This window comes from Pleurodeles waltl, chromosome 11 (assembly GCF_031143425.1).
Source record: "Pleurodeles waltl isolate 20211129_DDA chromosome 11, aPleWal1.hap1.20221129, whole genome shotgun sequence".
Taxonomy (NCBI): domain Eukaryota; kingdom Metazoa; phylum Chordata; class Amphibia; order Caudata; family Salamandridae; genus Pleurodeles; species Pleurodeles waltl.
This window is the reverse complement of record NC_090450.1, coordinates 939914723-939934523: the sequence shown is the minus strand read 5'-3', so window position 1 is coordinate 939934523 and position 19801 is coordinate 939914723. Positions and strand designations below refer to the sequence as shown.

General features: G+C 44.8%; 1 protein-coding gene across 1 annotated transcript in view; it reads right to left on the bottom strand.

The window, feature by feature from the left end:
- Positions 1-15629, bottom strand: part of ACADS (acyl-CoA dehydrogenase short chain) — a 67325-nt gene extending 51696 nt beyond the window's left edge. The window contains exon 1 of the mRNA XM_069215056.1: positions 15487-15629. Coding sequence (XP_069071157.1) covers positions 15487-15538 — 52 coding nt within the window. The 5' untranslated portion in view covers positions 15539-15629. The remainder of the gene's footprint in view (positions 1-15486) is intronic.
- Between the last annotated feature and the right edge of the window lie 4172 nt (positions 15630-19801).

Sequence of the window (19801 nt, the reverse complement as noted above, 5' to 3'; positions counted from 1 at the left end):
TCGTTGGTACTCCTGCTCTTCTAGTACCCGGAGAGCACGCCTCCTTGAATGCAGTCGTTGCTCAATCCGCGGAGTCGACAATACCTCCGCCGAAGTCGGAGATCGGCGCCGATCTTCCGAAGCCACCGACGCCGCATCCGGCGCCACAGGTAACTTCGGCGCCGACTGAAGATCAGTTGAAACGGATGGACCCACCGGAGTCACAGGCCGAAATCTCGACGTCGACGGGATGGAAATCCCTGGGGCCAATCCCTCCGAAGCCACCGGAGCGGCCACCGGCGCCGACACTGGCGCCGAGCCCACGTTCCCAAACGGGAGAAAGGGCATAAAGGGTGCCGGCCGAAGAGGCGCAGGATCACCCAAAGAAAAGGCCAAAGGCCCAGCCGGAGCACCCCCTGGAGCCATCTGTTGGAAGATGGCATACATCGCATTCAAGAATGCGGAACTATCGGCTCCAGGGGTGGGAAAAGCCGGATACTGGGGTGCCTGTCTCGGAGGCGACCCCGACGCCGGCCTCGGCGTCTGCGCCAGAGAAAACACTTGAGGCTCCAATACCTCAATCACCGACGCCTGTCCAGGCGAAGTTGGAGACGCCGGAGAGGGCAACGGCGTCGAAGGATGCGGCGTCACCGTGGGGCTGACCTCCCATGTCCTTCGGCGCCGATCCGGAGACCTGGAACGAGCCTCCCTTGAATGACGCCGAGATTCTCTACGGCGCCGGGAGTCTCGATGACGCCGATGTCTTGGAGAAGACTTCTTGTGATGCTTCTCCTTTGACTTGGCCATAAACAGCTTCGCCTCACGTTCTTTAAGGGCCTTCGGATTCATGTGCTGACATGAATCACAAGTCGAGACGTCGTGGTCGGAACTCAAACACCAAAGGCAATCGGAATGAGGATCCGTCACCGACATCTTGCCTCCACACTCACGACAAGGCTTAAATCCAGACTTTCTCTGCGACATTATTTCCACAGAGAAAGAGTACGCAGCAAGATATACACTGTAACCGTCAAGAGTAACAGTTGCTCCCTCGAAGATAACCGTTTCGAATGCACGGAAAAAAGGGAACTGACGTCCGCACGTCGTCGAGGACCTCTTATTGCCTGTATGACGTCAGACGGCGTCGCGTGGGCTACAGTGACGTCCTCGTCGACGTGCAGAGACTAGTAAGAAGATTTCCGTCGAATGCTGGCGCCATGGGAGTATTCATGAGGTGAGGAATCCACAGGTAGTTGTATCCATCAGAAAGAAGGTGACGGAGGATGGTTCCAAAATAAAGTAACAGTGAAAGTCAGGAAAAAAGTATGTTACCTTGACTACAAATCATTTTTGATTAAATACATTCACAACGAATTATTTGCATCTCATATCCATAAACACTGCATGCATTTCATATAACTATTCATTTATTACTAGTTACCGTGAGAAGCTTTATATGGAAGTGCGTATTTCAAATAAACAAAAAAAGCTAAACAGTGTGTAAATATGAAATGCTCGCAAAATGGATTATGCAACTAATTAATGCTTTAAAAAAAAAAAAATCACTACCATTGCTAGTTCACGAAAAAAATGTGAAACAAGTTAAAAGGTGTACAATTTCATTTCCACCTAAGCATAAATCTACTAGATGAATACAAATTTATTAAACTGAACTTAAATGTATTTCCATATTTCCCAATTTGTAAACTATTTTGGATAAAATGTTGAAACGAATTATAATACATTTAATATTAATTTTCATTGAAAGAATTTCAAAGAGGATAAGCATTATTTTGGCCTTTAGAAATGCAATTTTGGATTAAGCACACTTTAAAAAATGTCACTCAATCATTTCTTTTAAAAAAAAAGTATTATAAAAATAGTCAGTTTTATTCATAAAAAATAAGCAGTGTAAACAAACGAGTCAGCAATAAATATTGATTTCATTACGTTATGCTGAAATGTGTTTTAAGTATATGCGTGTAAAAAATGTGATGTAAATACATGCGTCCAGTGTTTCTTCCTGTTTATTTTAACATTCTGAACACTTCCTCTGTGGTCTCATACATGTCGGTCTGGTCTCTTGTGTTACCCCCATTCTCAATTCTTGCCACAGACACTGACGTATTGTTACAAAACTACAAGGAACTTGCATTGACACCACTGCACATGGCGTAGAAATGAGACCAAATAAGTACTCGGCACTGTATCCGTCGGCTCCAGGCAGCTCGTTCCAAAAGCCCACAGCTGTATGGTAAACTGGCCCTGCTTCTCATTGATTTCTGTAAAGCACTCAACACGATCTCATGGGAATTTATGTAGGTGGTCCTATTGCGTATGGGCTGGGAACAGATCTTCGCAAAATGATCCACTTTCTATATCAAAGACCAACAGCCAAGGTCCGGGTAAACTGAGTTTTGTCCCCCCCACACCTCCCCATCCCAATTTCAGATTCAGAGGGGAACGTACCAGGGATGACCCGCTCCCTGTTGCTCTTCACACTAGCTATATAGGTGTGCTTGTTGAGCTTTGACCCTCTGATGTGGGGCTGGAGATGGGGGGGAAGGACTAGAAGACAGAGTGGCATTATATGCTGATGATGTTCTGGTGTTCTTGGGCGACCCACCTACTTGGGTCCTAGGTACCTGGAGTTACTGGATCTGTACGGGGAGATCTCTGGGCTTTTTGTCAATTCTAGTAAGTCAACCCTGGTGGCTGTGATGGGCGACACAGAGGAGAGCTGCTGGTGCCCCAACTTCCCAGTGCAGAGAATTGCCTTCAAATATCTAGGGGTTCACATATCACACCTCCCTGAATTGGCATGGCAACTTAACTTCAGAGGCTTGACCTCGGTCTTTGACCGAGACCTACAACGATGGAGGGGTCTGCCCTTAAACCCAATGGGGCACACCACTCTTTCCAAAATGATGTGGCTCCCTCGCTATCTTTATGTTTTGGCAAACTTCCCCTATTGATTACCACAGGAGTGGTTCCGAACACTACCGTCTAAAATTACGACTTTCATATGGAACAAGGGTAGCCTTCAACTCTGTGCGGAAATCTCCTTTTGAGGCGGGGAGTTGGGTATTCAAGACCTATATATTTACTATCTTGCGGCACAGCTGGTGTCTGTCAAAGATTGATTTGCAAGGGGCTGGGATGACCCTGCCTACCTACTTGAGATTTATTCAATGAGTTTTAATGGTCTTCTTGGTCTACTGTATGGTGGTAAAATATCCAACGAGGTGCCCTCTTGCTCTTGAGTAGCCATACACTGTTGTAGGGCGGCCTTGCGCTTATTAAAATGGGAATGGCGTTTAACTCAAATGACGTCCTTGTTGCAAGAGATGTGGCTACAACAGCTTACAGCACTTAAACGTTTTCAATGCTGGGACCAGATAAGGATTACTTACTTGGAAGACGTACATAGAGAGGGGAAATCTAATGCCCTTTCAAGACCTAAAAGAACAGCGTGGATTAGCCAATACACATGTTTTCCGCTATCTGCAGCATGCCCTAGGGGCACACGACCCCCCCCCCCCGAAACTCACCTCCCTAGGTATAATCCACTGGAAGTTAAGATACTAACAGGGAAATTGGGGGTAAAAAGCATTATCCCAAATTTACAGATCATTGCTTACGAGTGTCCCAGGATGGCTTGGCTTCATAAGACAGAAATGGGCAAATTGGGCCAGGGAGCTGGACGATGATGATGATTGGCGAGAGGCATCCCTGGCCCCGACGGGACTGGCCATTTCAGCAAGACTATGCACGACACAATTTAACTGCTTTCATACAACCTACCTAGCCCCTGCACGATTGCTGAGAATGTCCCCCAAGACTCATCCAACCTGCACTAAATGTAACTTTCCCATAGGAGACTTCTTTCATGTGGTTTGGGACTGCCTTCAGATAAAACCTTTCAGGGAGGGGCTCGGTAAAGAGATATCGAAGGTTTTGGGGCATCCAATTGTTCTGTGCCCCGAAACAGCAATACTGGGACTATTAGAGGAGCTGGGAGGTCTCCGCAATGAGCAGATCTTTATAGAGTGTGGCCTACCTTGTCACTAAGAGACATATAGCCCGTATGTGGAAGCAACCTAAAATTCCATTTATGGCAGTGTGGAGGACAGGGGTGGACAGGTGTGCACACCAAGAAATGCCGATTTATGCCTCCCATGGTTGCCCAAAGAAACAAGACAAAGTGTGGGGTAAATGGTGGAACTATCATGGTATACTAATATAATGCTGTTTATAATGTATATGGATAAGGAGTGATATGTGGAACCTGATCTGAAGACTCAATGTTTGCAATTATTGATGTATGCCGTGTGTGTATTAATTCCTAAACAATAAAATTTGGTTATAAAAAAAAAAAAAAAAAAAAAAGAAGAAATGAGACCAAATATCAGAAAAATGTAGCACAGGATACCGGGAACATTGTAACAGAGTAGGTTAGTACAAATGGTAACCTTGCCAGTATGCTCTCTGAAAGATTTACATTATTTGTTGGGTAGTGGTAGATTATTAGAGGGTGTATTACAGGTGGAGTCGATACCACAATTGAGGCTCAGGGACCACTGGGGAAAAATCACTAGAATACTAACCGAGGTTGTGGCTAGAGAGATTCCAGGAACACATGAGCATTGCTTACCAAGCTGGTTCCCGCATACAGCCAAAACTAAAAATGCTAGCAAATTTCATGATCTGGCATTTGTTCTTGCAAAGCGGGAAATTACTAGAAATTGGAAGGCCCCAGGAGGACCCAGAGTAGAGGCTTGGAGAAGGGAACTTGAGGGATGGGCCTGCTGTGAGAGCATACTCCTACTCTGCAAAGCCAGGGCACGGTCCGCTTGCGTTGAGAAAGCAGCCGCTCTCATTGAGAAAGCTGCCACTCAAGTAGAAAATCTCCTGGAGCAGTAGGAAGATGCAGTACTCTCTGGCGCGTCATGTGGTGTTGCTCACGCTAATGTTACAGAGTGAGACAAGCTCCTAGTCTTAAATATTAAAATCATTTTTGATCTTTCAGCAGTGTTTAATTCTTTCACTGACTGGTGAAATGGCTGGCTCAAAGGAATATTGACCAATATGTACTATCAAATTAACACACAGACATAGGATAGGTAAAACCATTTGATAAATCAGCTTCTTTTTCTAACAAGTCAATACTGACATGCCTCGTTTCTTTACAAATAATCTCCCCTGGTAATACAACCTCCTCTCCGTTAGCTGGTTTATCACCGTTTGTATAGCTGTCTGCTCCCCAAGCCTCCTTCGTCAAAGATCTTTTATATAGTCTCTTGAGCTAGTTGCAGGTCCTTGGTGTAAAGGTATGTCATTGTTATAGCTTTTTTGGTCTCAGTGTGTGGTAGGCTCAGCTTCGTCTACTACAGCTCCAGATAAAGGCTATGCCCTATTATGGAAGTGTTTCAGTTCGCAGCTTCGCCCTGGACGTACATCAAGTTTTTGTGTGTCCGTGTAGCTCACTACTAATAAAGCTTTGATGTGCTTGGCCTTTTCTAACATGGATGTTATGCTCGTATTGCAGTTTCTTTTCCACTTTTCCCTCTCTTGTCTATGTGAGGTCTTTGTATAAGTTAGCCACAAACCTTTGGTATATCTTGATCTCTCTATGCTTAACATTTGCCTCTCTCAGATACTGTTGGTGTGTGTAGGAAATCCGTCGTTACTGCGTGGTCATCTCATATTTTTCACCTTTTGCTGGACCTTATATTTTTGCTGGTTTTAGAACTCTGTGCACTTTACCCCCGCAACCCAGTAGTAAAGGGACTGTGCTCCACTTGTAAACATGATCCATTTGGCATATTCCTAATTGGCATATTTAACTTGCCTAGAAGCAGGTGATCCTGTTTTAGGTTTAAACCTATAATAATAAAATCCCACCAAAAGGGAAGCAGCCCTCGTCAGTGGAAATATATAAACACCTGTACAACCACAAACTAAAATATCATTCAGAAAAAGGAACGTTTGAAAGATTAAGCTATTTTTACTTCTTTATCAAGGGTCCCACACAATGCAAGTTTGTTATTGAAGGTAGCAGCAAAGAGAACTGGTCTAAGATCTTTTGGCTTGTGTTTTGTTGTTTAGAGGTGTCTCTAAAATATTATTTCTTCTTCCTTCCGTTTCCCCCGATTTTGTGTGTTTAGCTCAAAGGTGCAGATGTAGAAGCATGTTCTAGGTATGATCTAATTATTTTGTAGAGAACATGGAAATATTAAAATCATTTTTGATCTTTCAGCAGTGTTTAATTCTTTCACTGACTGGTGAAATGGCTGGCTCAAAAGAATATTGACCAATATGTACTATCAAATTAACACACAGACATAGGATAGGTAAAACCATTTGATAAATCAGCTTCTTTTTCTAACAAGTCAATACTGACAGCAGGTCACCTGCCAGGCACACTAGACTTTAAACATTCAATGCAAGGTGTAGTGACAAGTACCTGTGAAAAGAGTACTGTTACCATGTACATGAGATAGTGGTGAAAACATGATAGGACTCTCCATAGACCAACAAAATTCATAACTGCAAGGTGTCCCATTGTTACGTGGGATACCTTCAGCTAATCCTGCCTTTTTATCCAACTGCACTTTATTGCTGGAAGGGCTGAACCCAATCTTGCAATGTTATCAGTACAAATTTAAGTCCTAGAATACGATGTAATGTGTATTAAAAAGTCAGGACTGACTTGTGAGCCATTTGCTGTGGAGACGCTTAGCAGGTATAAATGTCATACAACACCAGTACCATCTTAATGCAGTCAGGAAACAGTGCAGAAAAGCAGCTACGAGCATTCTTAAAGCATTGCGTTTCAGGTGCCTTAGAATTTAGGGCTACAACTTAATCTGGTGCAATTCCAAATGTTAAAGGTTTCACAAGGTGCTATGCTGTTGAATGAATGATTGAATAAATAGCAGGATTTATAGAACGCATGGCTACTCCAGGAAGTGTACCAGCGCTAGAGGAAAGTAAGAGAGAAGGGAATTGTAATTAAGAACTGAAAAAACATGTCTTCAGTTATTTTTTGAAAGAACGTTAGTTGAGTACTTGGCATAATTCGTCCGGTAGGTTATTCCAGGCCTGCAGGCTGAGGAGAAAGAAGGATCTGCCTCCCGTTTTAACTCCGTAACCCTGGGAACTTTGGCAAAGTGGCCAGAAGATGATGCAGAATTCTGGGTGGCAAGTAGAATTGGTAGAGTTGATCATCCCTACATGTTGTAATATTTAGTAGGGAGTAGGTGAATAACCCCCAACTGTGCCCGTGATTCCGTTTATGAAAATGTTTGAATATAGCACTCTATCAGTCAAACAAGGATTTGTTAAGTCCAGCATAGGGCTCAAGGCGTGATGTTCAGTCGAAGAGCCAGGTCTTAAGGTCCTTCCTGAACTGCTTCAGTAATGCAGTCTACCTGAGCTTTAGGGGAAGTGTGTTCCATGTCTGGGCTGCTAGGAAGGAGAAGGATCTTCCTTGTGCTGTACTTTTCCAGATCTTGGGAATGGCTGCAAGGGCGAGCTGGTAGAAACAGAGATGTCTGTTGTGTACCTAGAAGGTGAGGCGGTGGTTGAGGTACGCTGGTCCTATGTTGGGCAGTACCTTGAAGGTGTGGAACAGGAGTTTGTAAGTAACGCGCTTGTTGACTGGTAGCCAGTGTAGGTTTCTGAGGTGGGAGAAGATTCGGCTGTGTCAGGGATGTCCAGGATGACTCTTATTTTTTTAATCAAGTAACTGCTCATGTAGACCAGAGTGCTGACAGAGTGAGTGTAAGAGTTGGTGAGATGTGAGACAGGATTCTGAGATGTTAGTGTGAGTGAAAGTGCAATACACAGGCTATGTTTAAAACAGTTGGACACACTGCCAGCACTGCACTACTTGTTCTGTAAACACTGGAAATACACAGTTCTTGTCTTGAGGGGTGGAGGGTTAGGCAGCTAAATATACATAGATAACTGATTTCAAGAGGCTTAGAAAACAATGCAAAAACACCATTGAAATCACAGGTAAGTACTGATTTCAGGAGCTCTGGAAAACACAGAGAAAACACCACTGAAATCCACAAGCACTGAAAACAGCACAGCCTACCTATAAGTCCCTAGCATATGGTACACAGGTTACCCAGGGACTGAATGTTAAATGTCACTAGTGGACTGAAGCAACTATTGTGTCATGCACAGTCTTGCGACATGTTGTAATCTACTTCTGTGGGCTTTCACCATGTCCAGCACTTTCATTTGTTCCTTGGCCTAACATTCCAAATTCCTTTAATTTCGTACGTAAATGCCTTATCTGTGTTCCACTTTGAGGTTGTTTTGTTACCTCCTTGGAGACTGGTCCCGTTACATGGATTATTGCATGCTGGTCCATATATCTTAGTGTTGGTGCACTACTTTTCTTTTGCCTTGCTGCTTCATGCTCATGGCGGTATGTGGTTTCTTCTTCTTCCTTGTTTTTGGACAACTTGCTGTTTCTTTGCAATGTCTGCACTTTTTTTTTGTTTTGCAGTTTTATGTAGCGCAAACTCAACATGAAGGCAATGGAGCGCTTTATGTTTTTGCAGTTTTATATAGTGTGAACGCAACACTATGGTATTCGAATGCTTTACAGGATCACCTGTCACATTACACAAGGACACATTCATTTTTGGTAGCAAGGGGAGATTATGTGACTTGCCCAAAATCACAGGATATTGAGCTGGTGCTGACACTTAAACCGTGTTCCTTAGCTCCAAAGTTGGCAGCTCTGACCGTTAGGCCACATCCTCTCCCCTAGGTTTCTTTGTCTGGTGCATGTTGGGTGTGGGGGCAGTCTGGGACGTTCTCTTGGTTGTTCTCAGCAAGGCCCGTGGTTCCTCCTGCTTCTCACCGCTCTGCCCTGGATGGGAAGTGGTGAGTTTGTCAAAAGAGACCAGTGCACACAACCTGTGGGCGGAGGGGAACTTGAGCCACATACAAATATATTAGATGTACACAATATGCACGTATAAATACACTGTGCTGTTGTACAGGGAGACTACAGGATTCTGCCCAAACTCAACTGTGCGTTCCAGACCTTTCGGACGCTTGTTTTTTTCTACAGTTGAGACCCTCATCAATTCCACTCTGACAAAGGCCTCTCTGGTTTTAACGAGCACTACTCTTCCTGCCCCGCTGTAGCTGGTAAAGCAAAAGGGGGGTGGGGGGGTGGAGGATGTGTTTGGGGTGGAGTGGGGGACTTTATGCACAGCCAGAAGTTCATTATAATTCTTGTATGGTTCACATCTCGTTAAATAAAATGTTGCAGTGATCCCTACTTTTGCGGCTCATATCTCATGCCAGTGTCACATGTACCATCCTTGAGGGCTCAGGAATCTCCCTAGAACCACATTAGACAGACCATGCTTATATGGTTTGACTTCACAATATTAGTGCTGTTGAAGCTCTATTTCTATCAAACCTCAATTAAACAAGTGCAGTGTCCCCTGGCAGAAACAGATTTCCAATCATTCACGTCTGCTTGCAAAAACCACATGGTGCTTCCAAACGGTCTGCATGCATGCAAAGCTCTATACTTTATTGGGCAATGATACTAGCGTTAGACGGTCACAGTCTGCTTGTCATATGATGTACTGGGTCACAGCGTACAGTCTCCTTCCATAAGGTACAAAAAGAAAGTGGGCATGACCCATCCCTCGAATGCTAGTCCTTGTCATCACTGGCCCCTGTGGTCAAGGGATCTCGTCTCTTCTGTCTGGACAAGATCAGTCAGTTACACACTGCCGCTGAGATTGTTATTTAAATGTGCAGAAGATCCATAACCCAGGACTTCTTTTAGAGAGACGAAAACAGATGGAGGGACAAAATGCCATCCATCTAGAGCTAGCCCCCTCTCCCTCTTACTCCATACCTACATTTTCTCCTCCTTTATACTGGTCTCTCTCCTTCCCTCCACACCTATCTTTTCTCCCCCTATATCTCAGCATCTCTCTCTATTTCCATGGTACTTCTCTCTGTCTTCCTCTCACTCATCATGAACTATCTCCCTCGGAAAACCATCCCTTTCTCGCTCAATACACATCGCAATCTCTCTGTACCCTTCATTCATGTCTCACTGTACCCATCTTTTCCTGTCTGTGATCTTCCCCCTTCTCTATTTGCTGCTCTCTCACTGTATGTCTCCTCCGCCCCATCTACAGCTATATCTCTTTCCTACCTCCCTTTCTCTTCTGTCGCTTCACTATTTGTTGCTGCATCACATTCTCAGTCCTCTGACACCGTTCCTTTCCAAGCACGAATGGAATTAGGATTTAGGTGGCTGTGCTGCTCACCCAAAGGAGGGACCCAAGAGAAACCAAAACATTACCGACGCCTTGTCTGACATATGCTTTGCTGGCAAAACAATAAGCAGAACTCAGGCTTTCATTCTTACAATGTCTTTAGGCAATTCTACTGGAAAGCTTTATCCAATATTGTGTTGCAATTTAATTTATGTCATGTTATCAGCTGAAACTAGATCCAGATGGGCCCACTGGGTGGTGTTCCACACATCTCTCAACATTTGAAACTGCAAAGATGACATTTGTGAGTCAGAAACGGCAAGTGTTTTAAAAGGGAGGTCCTGTCTCGTACCGAGTACCTACACTTCTTTATTTTGAAAGAAAGAGTACTGACACTTCCTTGCACTGCTACAAGGCATTTATGGGGGAGTACCTGCACATCTTAGGAGCAAACAGGTACTCTGAAGAGGTCACCAATGGTTGCACAATGCCAGCTATAGTATGTTCCATCTGCCAATGTAATATACTGCATGGCTCAATACTAATAAGGTCCCAAAGGCGAGACCTACTGGCTATGCCAATGCTTGTTTTACATTATTACAAAGCGTACTTGACGGGTCTGCTGGGTTTTATATATATATATCACTAGGGGTGCACCTGAAAAGAAAAGAAACAGAATGCCAAAACAATGCTTGTGCATCCATTGCCTGATTGCTGGAAAACCCTACCTTTGTTCAATTAGACTTCAGACTCTGGGTTTATTGTAGGTACAGTGACTGCCACAAACTGGATTTAGTGTGATGTGTGAGAGGGCACTAGGATTACCATAGTACTCTTCTCCCCACACATATCCACTGCCCTCACTGATCAAGTCTAATGTGACTGAAGACTTCCACCATCTTAAAAATGCACAAAGTGTGCAGGGTTAGCCCTGGGAACTTTTAGCACATTGGTGAGGGCATACCCAGGAGTCAACCCCAACCATTAGCTTTAGCTCAAGCCAAACATAAATGTGGCAACTCCAGGTACCCACTTCAGAACACTCCTGGACCTGAAGTATAGCAGAAGAGGACTGAACCCGATTGTCTGCTACCTAAGAAGAACGCCGAAGGCCTGAACCTGCCCTCTCTAGTATCCAGGAGAATGAAGTAGACATCAAGGGTCGTAAGGAGTACCTCCTGTTCAAGTTACAGGGACATGGCAAGCTAACAGAGACCTTTTCCTGCAAGTGCCCAATGGCAACTAGACCTGGACTGGACTCTGCTGTTGGCCTCTGTCTCAGCATTCTGTGTGTCTCCAAGTGTCTTTCACAAGATCCTTGTGCCTTTAGAAGTTTACTCCCATGATGGATTGGGTCTTAAAGGGCAAGACCAAAGTCAGAAGGTATGATATTTGATCAGGATAGACCTGGTTGGCATCTCTGACCCGTGCTTTATCATGGTCAGCATCAAATTGTGTCTAGGACCCCTTTGTACAGAGACCACTGACTACCATTGGCCCTGTGTACTTCTTGACGCTAATCCAATAAAATAAAAAAATCTTAGCTCAGGTTCCCCTTATTGGATTGTTGTCATTTTTGTGTCATTTTATTAAATATTACTCCATTTTTCTAATTCAGTTTGGGATGCTTAATGGTTTAAAAAAAAAAAGTTTATTTTAACAAGGATTTTGCAAGGACCCAGAAGCTACACACTGCTGCTGGGCCACTCACTTTTCAACTTCTCCATTGCGCCTCCAACCCTCCTGGTGCCTGATTTGTATTTAAAGATTTTTCTAAAGGGCCTGGCACAGTTCTGCTGAGCCACTCCTTGTGGATTGCACTACATCCCCGGAAAACTTGATTTTTAAATTTCTTACTCCAAACTTAACGTACGCCATCCTAGAACTGTAAATTTGAAAGAAAATGACCATCAAAATATCAACATGCATGCATAATCAGCCTTCTTCCTTTGCTTTTTCTTTATGATAAATATCATCCCTAGATTGCCAACTATGAGTGCTTATGCACCAGAAGTCATCTTGAAATTGTACTTTTTGTTTTGTTAAAGTTCGCTATTCACAAAACTAGGAAGCAATAGCAAACACAATAGTTCTTCACATTGTTTTATACGGCGAGATCGAATGGCTCTGCCAATAATTAGGTTATGGCTGGCTGTTCATTTCCTTTGTGTTTTATCCTGTTTGACTAACCATTTCATTTTTGTATAACTTCATGTTAGCATGGCTTGCTCAGTTTTTAAAACATGCTACCATACTGTTTTAGCAGACTTAAGCATATGATGAAACGGTACTCCACTATATTCACTTCATACACGTGCGCTGGTTTACAGGACTGTTAAGACGCTTAACTGATGTACACTATTTGAAGAGGGATTAAGCCAATCTCCGATGAGGTCTTAGAGACAAGAGGGAGCAGGATAAGGGAACCACATCGAAGGGCAGGCATGCACGCAGTAACAGACAAGGGAAGCTGATTATTTTTTTTGTTATATGTTGCTAGTTCAGAGATCAACTACCCCTGCAGAGGAAATGCTCAAGTTAATTCTTTATGTTAGGGGTATAATAGGATCAAGATTTCCTACTGTTGGTTTCTATGTCTTACACGTGTGGTTCCTGCTGTAAGGCCTGTATGCAGTAACTGGCTTTAGTGGGTTTACTGGCAAATTGTCATACTGTGGACCCCAAGACCAAGCTAGTGTACGTCAAGGATCAGTTGTATGCAGGCTAAGTAATAAGAGACTTTGAAGTACGCCCATGAGCCGTGGTTTCTCTAAGCTAGGCGAAGTGATAAAGATACTCTGCTTTGAGGTAAAAATTAGAGGATATTTCTGTTGGAGACTGGGTATGATGGGGTTCAGGATTCCTGGTGTTGGGTTAGGCAGACCCTTTGGTGTTGCATGGGTTTTGTACAGAGTCAGTATTCTTTCTCTGACGGGACAGTCCACCATTTTTCCAGTGGAGCGGTGGTTCAGGTAACACTAATTGAAGTGGGTGGGTGAATCCAGGGCTCCTTGCTGTAGGTTTGAGGTCCACATTGTGGAGTTAAGAGGCCAGGATTTATGGTTCTTCTGAGGCCAAATATCGAGGTTCCCAGATGGAAATGTGTGGCTCTAACATCGAGCTATGGAGACAGGGTCGTGATTTTGCACTTAGACCAGAGCGTTTAGCGCCCGTCTCCATTTTGTGGGATCTACTATCACATACCTGTCAACCTCAAAAACGCTGGTGAAATGAGGCATTTAAAATGGTGACCCAATTAAAGTTAACAGGGAATGAACACTTTTTGGAGGGTGGGTCAGGACTGAAAAGTGGATGAATCTGTTTCAGATACAACCAATACCGGTAGTGGCCAGGAACTTGGAGCCAACCCACTAAGATGTGTGATTGAAGCCTTTACTGGAGGCAGTGTCATGCACATTTCCACAGACCTCTCCACTAATCCTCCTCCCTTGTTTACCTTCAATGACAGCAACGTCTATGTCCAACCTAAGTTGAATAATACTGTTTTTAATCAGCACTGGATAATACTTGTCCCTTTGACCAAATTAAAAGTCCTCAACTTTTCAGCCTGTTGGAGCTTGAGCACGTGAACTGCCAGTCATCACTCTGTGACAATCATAATTGTAGGCCTCACTGAGCTACTTATACAGCAGCCTGGAAGACAGTTTCACAGCTGGGAGAATGGAGTTATGTCACAGACCCCAATTAAATATTACTTTTTTAAATATCAAATCATGGGTACAGAGTTTAATTAAAATACACACTGCTTAAAGATAAAATGTCATAGCAAAGATTAAACAAAAAATATGTAGTCTACCTCCAATATTGGCTGTGTCACCCGTCAAGAGCCTTCAAAGGGTTCAGGGGATGCATTTCACAGGATGCTAGTCTGGCAGATGAGACAATGACCGGTGCCTTCAGCTGCAATAAATGCTGCTGTCACTCACACTTTATGTAAGTCTTACAACTTAAGGTGAAGTGGAATTTCCTCGATCGGTTGATGACCTTCCTCCTCTTACCCCACCTTCTCGCAACTAGGCCACACGGAAGAGAAAAGGACACTGATTCATTGCCTGAGCGGCCCGGCTAGGACAATTAGGAGGCAAAAAAGCAGCTGGCAGGAGGCCCGGCCCCACCACCAATCTTCATTCCTGTCTGTATCACTGCGCCCCCCACTCTGCCCCTCATACCTCAAGTGCTGCTACTGGGCTACCTTTTGATTGGTGGCTTTGTATTAGACGAGTGTTACAAGATCTGGGAACACTGCCCAAGACACCCAAGGCCAGTGTGTAGCAATAGCACTCCAGCATCAAAGAGGACAAGACAGGAAATTAACAAAGAGAGCCCAGCCAAGGGTCGGCTCCAACAGCCCATTTGCCAACCCTGAAAATTCCTGGCATGTAAATCGTCCAACAAAAAAAATCACGTTAGAATATAAGACATCTTCAAAATAAAACAAATTATTTAACACGCAAATGCGTTTCACCTTAGGACATAGGATTATTTAATTAATATGTATTAAAAGTGAAAGTTATTAAACATGAACAGAGAAAAATTATTGCCCCTAGTTCTGCCGACAACGTTAACGAAGAAAGAAGTCAGGTTCCATGCACTGAGCGGTGTGTGTCACTTGGTATATTTACAATTCTGACATAGGCAACATTATAAGCTATTCAATTAAAACACAATGGAGTCTTGTACAACGCAGATTCTTAAATCACATATGTAAAGGTCCCCTCATACGTGAAAGTGTTCAAAACGAAAGTTACTGGCCTACGGTGACACAATTTGGTGAAGCGAGGAAGACGTGACTGAAACCACATTTCCCACTGCATTATGCAATTTAATTACTAGATAGATATCTCTTTTCTGACATCAAATACTATGTATGACCTGGAGGATGAAATCTGAGTGTGTGACAGGCATAATCTACATTTTATTACTGGGGGTTTTACACGGTGTATAACAGAGCTTGAAAACACACTAATTTACATTTTTTTTCTTTGAGCACAGAGAGATTTTGGCTCCCTGTGTTACATGACCGAAAGCTGCAGCTGAGCCACGTCGCCGCCGTGACACCTCGGCTGGAGAAGAACCTCGAGCTGAGCCAGGGCTCCAACTCCAGCTTGGCCAGGGGTCTAACTCGGGCTTTCAGTGGCTCTCCCAACTCTAGTGCAGGAGTGGGACGACAGCGGGTGTAACAGACCTCCCCCTCCCGCTTCCGTCCTCTCACCCCTCCAGAGGCGGCCTCGGCTCCCGGCCCGCAGGACTCTCACCGCCGCCATCACTGGGAGCCTTAACAGGCAAGATCAACCGCAGGGTCAACAGTAAACAGTTCCTGAATTACATCACTTCCGGTCTCCCGCTAGGCGTCCAATCGAATACAACTTCCGGTCGCTCGCGAGTAGTAGTGCTTACGTCATTACTCCGTGAGCGCTCTGGGTAATGGTCGTGAAAAAGGTTTACTTGGAAATTTTGAATTAAAAAAGAATTTAACGTGCCGAGCGGTACCGAAGTGAGTTGTGTACAGAGCGCATGCGTGAATTACTCGCCCCTGTGGGGCCAGGAGCACTGAGTCACGTGGGCACCCGGCGGTTTTGGGATTGCTTTGCAGCAGTTCACATTCTGGAAACAGAGGACAGAGAAATTGCACTAGATTAACCCCTTCGCTGCCAGGCCTTTTCCCCCTCCTGTGCCGAGCCTTTTTTTGGCTATTTGGAGCAGTTCGCGCTTAGGCCCTCATAACTTTTTGTTCACATAAGCTACCCATGCCAAATTTGCGTCCTTTTTTTCCAACATCCTAGGGATTCTAGAGGTACCCAGACTTTGTGGGTTCCCCAGAAGGAGGCCAAGAAATTAGCCAAAAAACAGTGAAAATTTCATTTTTTTTTAAAAATTTGGAAAAATGGGCTGCAGAAGAAGGCTTGTGGTTTTTTCCCTGAAAAGGGCATCAACAAAGGGTTTGCGGTGATAAAATCACCAGCTTCCCAGCTTTCAGGAACAGGCAGACTTGAATCAGAAAACCCAATTTTTCAACCCAATTTTGGCATTTTACTGGGACATACCCCATTTTTACGATTTTTTGTGCTTTCAGCCTCCTTCCAGTCAGTGACAGAAATGGGCATGAAACCAACGCTGGATCCCATAAACCGCAACATTTCTGAAAAGTAGACAAAATTCTGAATTCAGCAAGGGGTAATTTGTGTAGATCCTACAAGGGTTTCCTACAGAAAATAGCAACTGAAAAAGAAAAATATTGAAATTGAGGTGAAAAAAACATCAATTTTTCTCTAAGTTTTACTCTGTAACTTTTTCCTGCAATGTCAGATTTTCGAAAGCAATATACCGTTACGTCTGCTGGACTCTTCTGGTTGCGGGGATATATAGGGCTTGTAGGTTCATCAAGAACTCTAGGTACCCAGAGCCAATAAATGACCTGCACCCTGCAGTGGGTTTTCATTCTATGCCGGGTATACAGCAATTCATTTGCTGAAATATAAAGAGTAAAAAATAGCTACCAAGAAAACCTTTGTATTTCCAAAATGGGCACAAGATAAGGTGTTGAGAAGCAGTGGTTATTTGCACATCTCTGAATTCCGGGCTGCCCATACTAGCATGTGAATTACCGGGCATTTCTCAAATAGACGTCTTTTTTACACACTGTCTTACATTTGGAAGGGAAAAATGTAGAGAAAGACAAGGGGCAATAACACTTGTTTTGCTATTCTATGTTCCCCCAAGTCTCCCGATAAAAATGATACCTCACTTGTGTGGGTAGGCCTAGCGCCCGCGACAGGAAACGCACCAAAGCGCAACGTGGACACATCACAGAAAACAGACCTGTTTTTAGCAAAGTGCCTACCTGTAGATTTTGGCCTCTAGCTCAGCCGCCACCTAGGGAAACCTACCAAACCTGTGCATTTCTGAAAACTAGAGACCTAGGGGAATCCAAGATGGGGTGATTTGTGTGGCTCGGACCAGGTTCTGTTACCCAGAATCCTTTGCAAAGCTCAAAAATTGGCTAAAAAAACACATGTTCCTCACATTTCTGTGGCAGAAAGTTCTGGAATCTGAGAGGAGCCACAAATTTCCTTCCACCCAGCGTTCCCCCACGTCTCCCGATAAAAATGATACCTCACTTGTGTGGGTAGGCCTAGCGCCCGCGACAGGAAACACCCCAAAGCGCAATGTGGACACATCACAGAAAACAGACCTGTTTTTAGCAAAGTGCCTACCTGTAGATTTTGGCCTCTAGCTCAGCCGCCACCTAGGGAAACCTACCAAACCTGTGCATTTCTGAAAACTAGAGACCTAGGGGAATCCAAGATGGGGTGATTTGTGTGGCTCGGACCAGGTTCTGTTACCCAGAATCCTTTGCAAAGCTCAAAAATTGGCTAAAAAAACACATGTTCCTCACATTTCTGTGGCAGAAAGTGCTGGAATCTGAGAGGAGCCACAAATGTCCTTCCACCCAGCGTTCCCCCACGTCTCCCGATAAAAATGATACCTCACATGTGTGGGTAGGCCTAGCGCCCGCGACAGGAAACGCCCCAAAGCGCAACGTGGACACATCACAGAAAACAGACCTGTTTTTAGCAAAGTGCCTACCTGTAGATTTTGGCCTGTAGCTCAGCCGCCACCTAGGGAAACCTACCAAACCTGTGCATTTCTGAAAACTAGAGACCTAGGGGAATCCAAGATGGGGTGATTTGTGTGGCTCGGACCAGGTTCTGTTACCCAGAATCCTTTGCAAAGCTCAAAAATTGGCTAAAAAAACACATGTTCCTCACATTTCTGTGGCAGAAAGTTCTGGAATCTGAGAGGAGCCACAAATTTCCTTCCACCCAGCGTTCCCCCACGTCTCCCGATAAAAATGATACCTCACTTGTGTGGGTAGGCCTAGCGCCCGCGACAGGAAACGCCCCAAAGCGCAACGTGGACACATCACAGAAAACAGACCTGTTTTTAGCAAAGTGCCTACCTGTAGATTTTGGCCTCTAGCTCAGCCGCCACCTAGGGAAACCTACGAAACCTGTGCATTTCTGAAAACTAGAGACCTAGGGGAATCCAAGGAGGGGTGACTGGCGGGGCTCGGACCAGGTTCTGTTACCCAGAATCCTTTGCAAACCTCATATTTTGGCTAAAAAAACGCATTTTCCTCACATTTGAGTGACAGAAAGTTCTGGAATCTGAGAGGAGCCACAAATTTCCTTCCACCCAGCGTTCCCCCAAGTCTCCCGATAAAAATGATACCTCACTTGAGTGGGTAGGCCTAGCGCCCGCGACAGGAAACGCCCCAAAGCGCAACGTGGACACCACCAAAATTTTGGAAGAAAACAGAGGTGTTTTTTGCGAAGTGACTACCTGCAGATTTTGGCCTCTAGCTCAGCCAGCACCTAGGGAAACCTACCAAACCTGTACATTTCCGAAAACTAGAGACCTAGGGGAATCGAAGGAGGGGTGACTGGCGGGGCTCGGACCAGGTTCTGTTACCCAGAATCCTTAGCAAAGCTCAAAAATTGGCTAAAAAAACACATGTTCCTCACATTTCTGTGGCAGAAAGTTCTGGAATCTGAGAGGAGCCACAAATTTCCTTCCACCCAGCGTTCCCCCACGTCTCCCGATAAAAATGATACCTCACTTGTGTGGGTAGGCCTAGCGCCCGCGACAGGAAACGCCCCAAAGCGCAACGTGGACACATCACAGAAAACAGACCTGTTTTTAGCAAAGTGCCTACCTGTAGATTTTGGCCTCTAGCTCAGCCGCCACCTAGGGAAACCTACCAAACCTGTGCATTTCTGAAAACTAGAGACCTAGGGGAATCCAAGGAGGGGTGACTGGCGGGGCTCGGACCAGGTTCTGTTACCCAGAATCCTTTGCAAAGCTCAAAAATTGGCTAAAAAAACACATGTTCCTCACATTTCTGTGGCAGAAAGTTCTGGAATCTGAGAGGAGCCACAAATTTCCTTCCACCCAGCGTTCCCCCACGTCTCCCGATAAAAATGATACCTCACTTGTGTGGGTAGGCCTAGCGCCCGCGACAGGAAACGCCCCAAAGCGCAACGTGGACACATCACAGAAAACAGACCTGTTTTTAGCAAAGTGCCTACCTGTAGATTTTGGCCTCTAGCTCAGCCGCCACCTAGGGAAACCTACCAAACCTGTGCATTTCTGAAAACTAGAGACCTAGGGGAATCCAAGGAGGGGTGACTGGCGGGGCTCGGACCAGGTTCTGTTACCCAGAATCCTTAGCAAAGCTCAAAAATTGGCTAAAAAAACACATGTTCCTCACATTTCTGTGGCAGAAAGTTCTGGAATCTGAGAGGAGCCACAAATTTCCTTCCACCCAGCGTTCCCCCACGTCTCCCGATAAAAATGATACCTCACTTGTGTGGGTAGGCCTAGCGCCCGCGACAGGAAACGCCCCAAAGCGCAACGTGGACACATCACAGAAAACAGACCTGTTTTTAGCAAAGTGCCTACCTGTAGATTTTGGCCTCTAGCTCAGCCGCCACCTAGGGAAACCTACCAAACCTGTGCATTTCTGA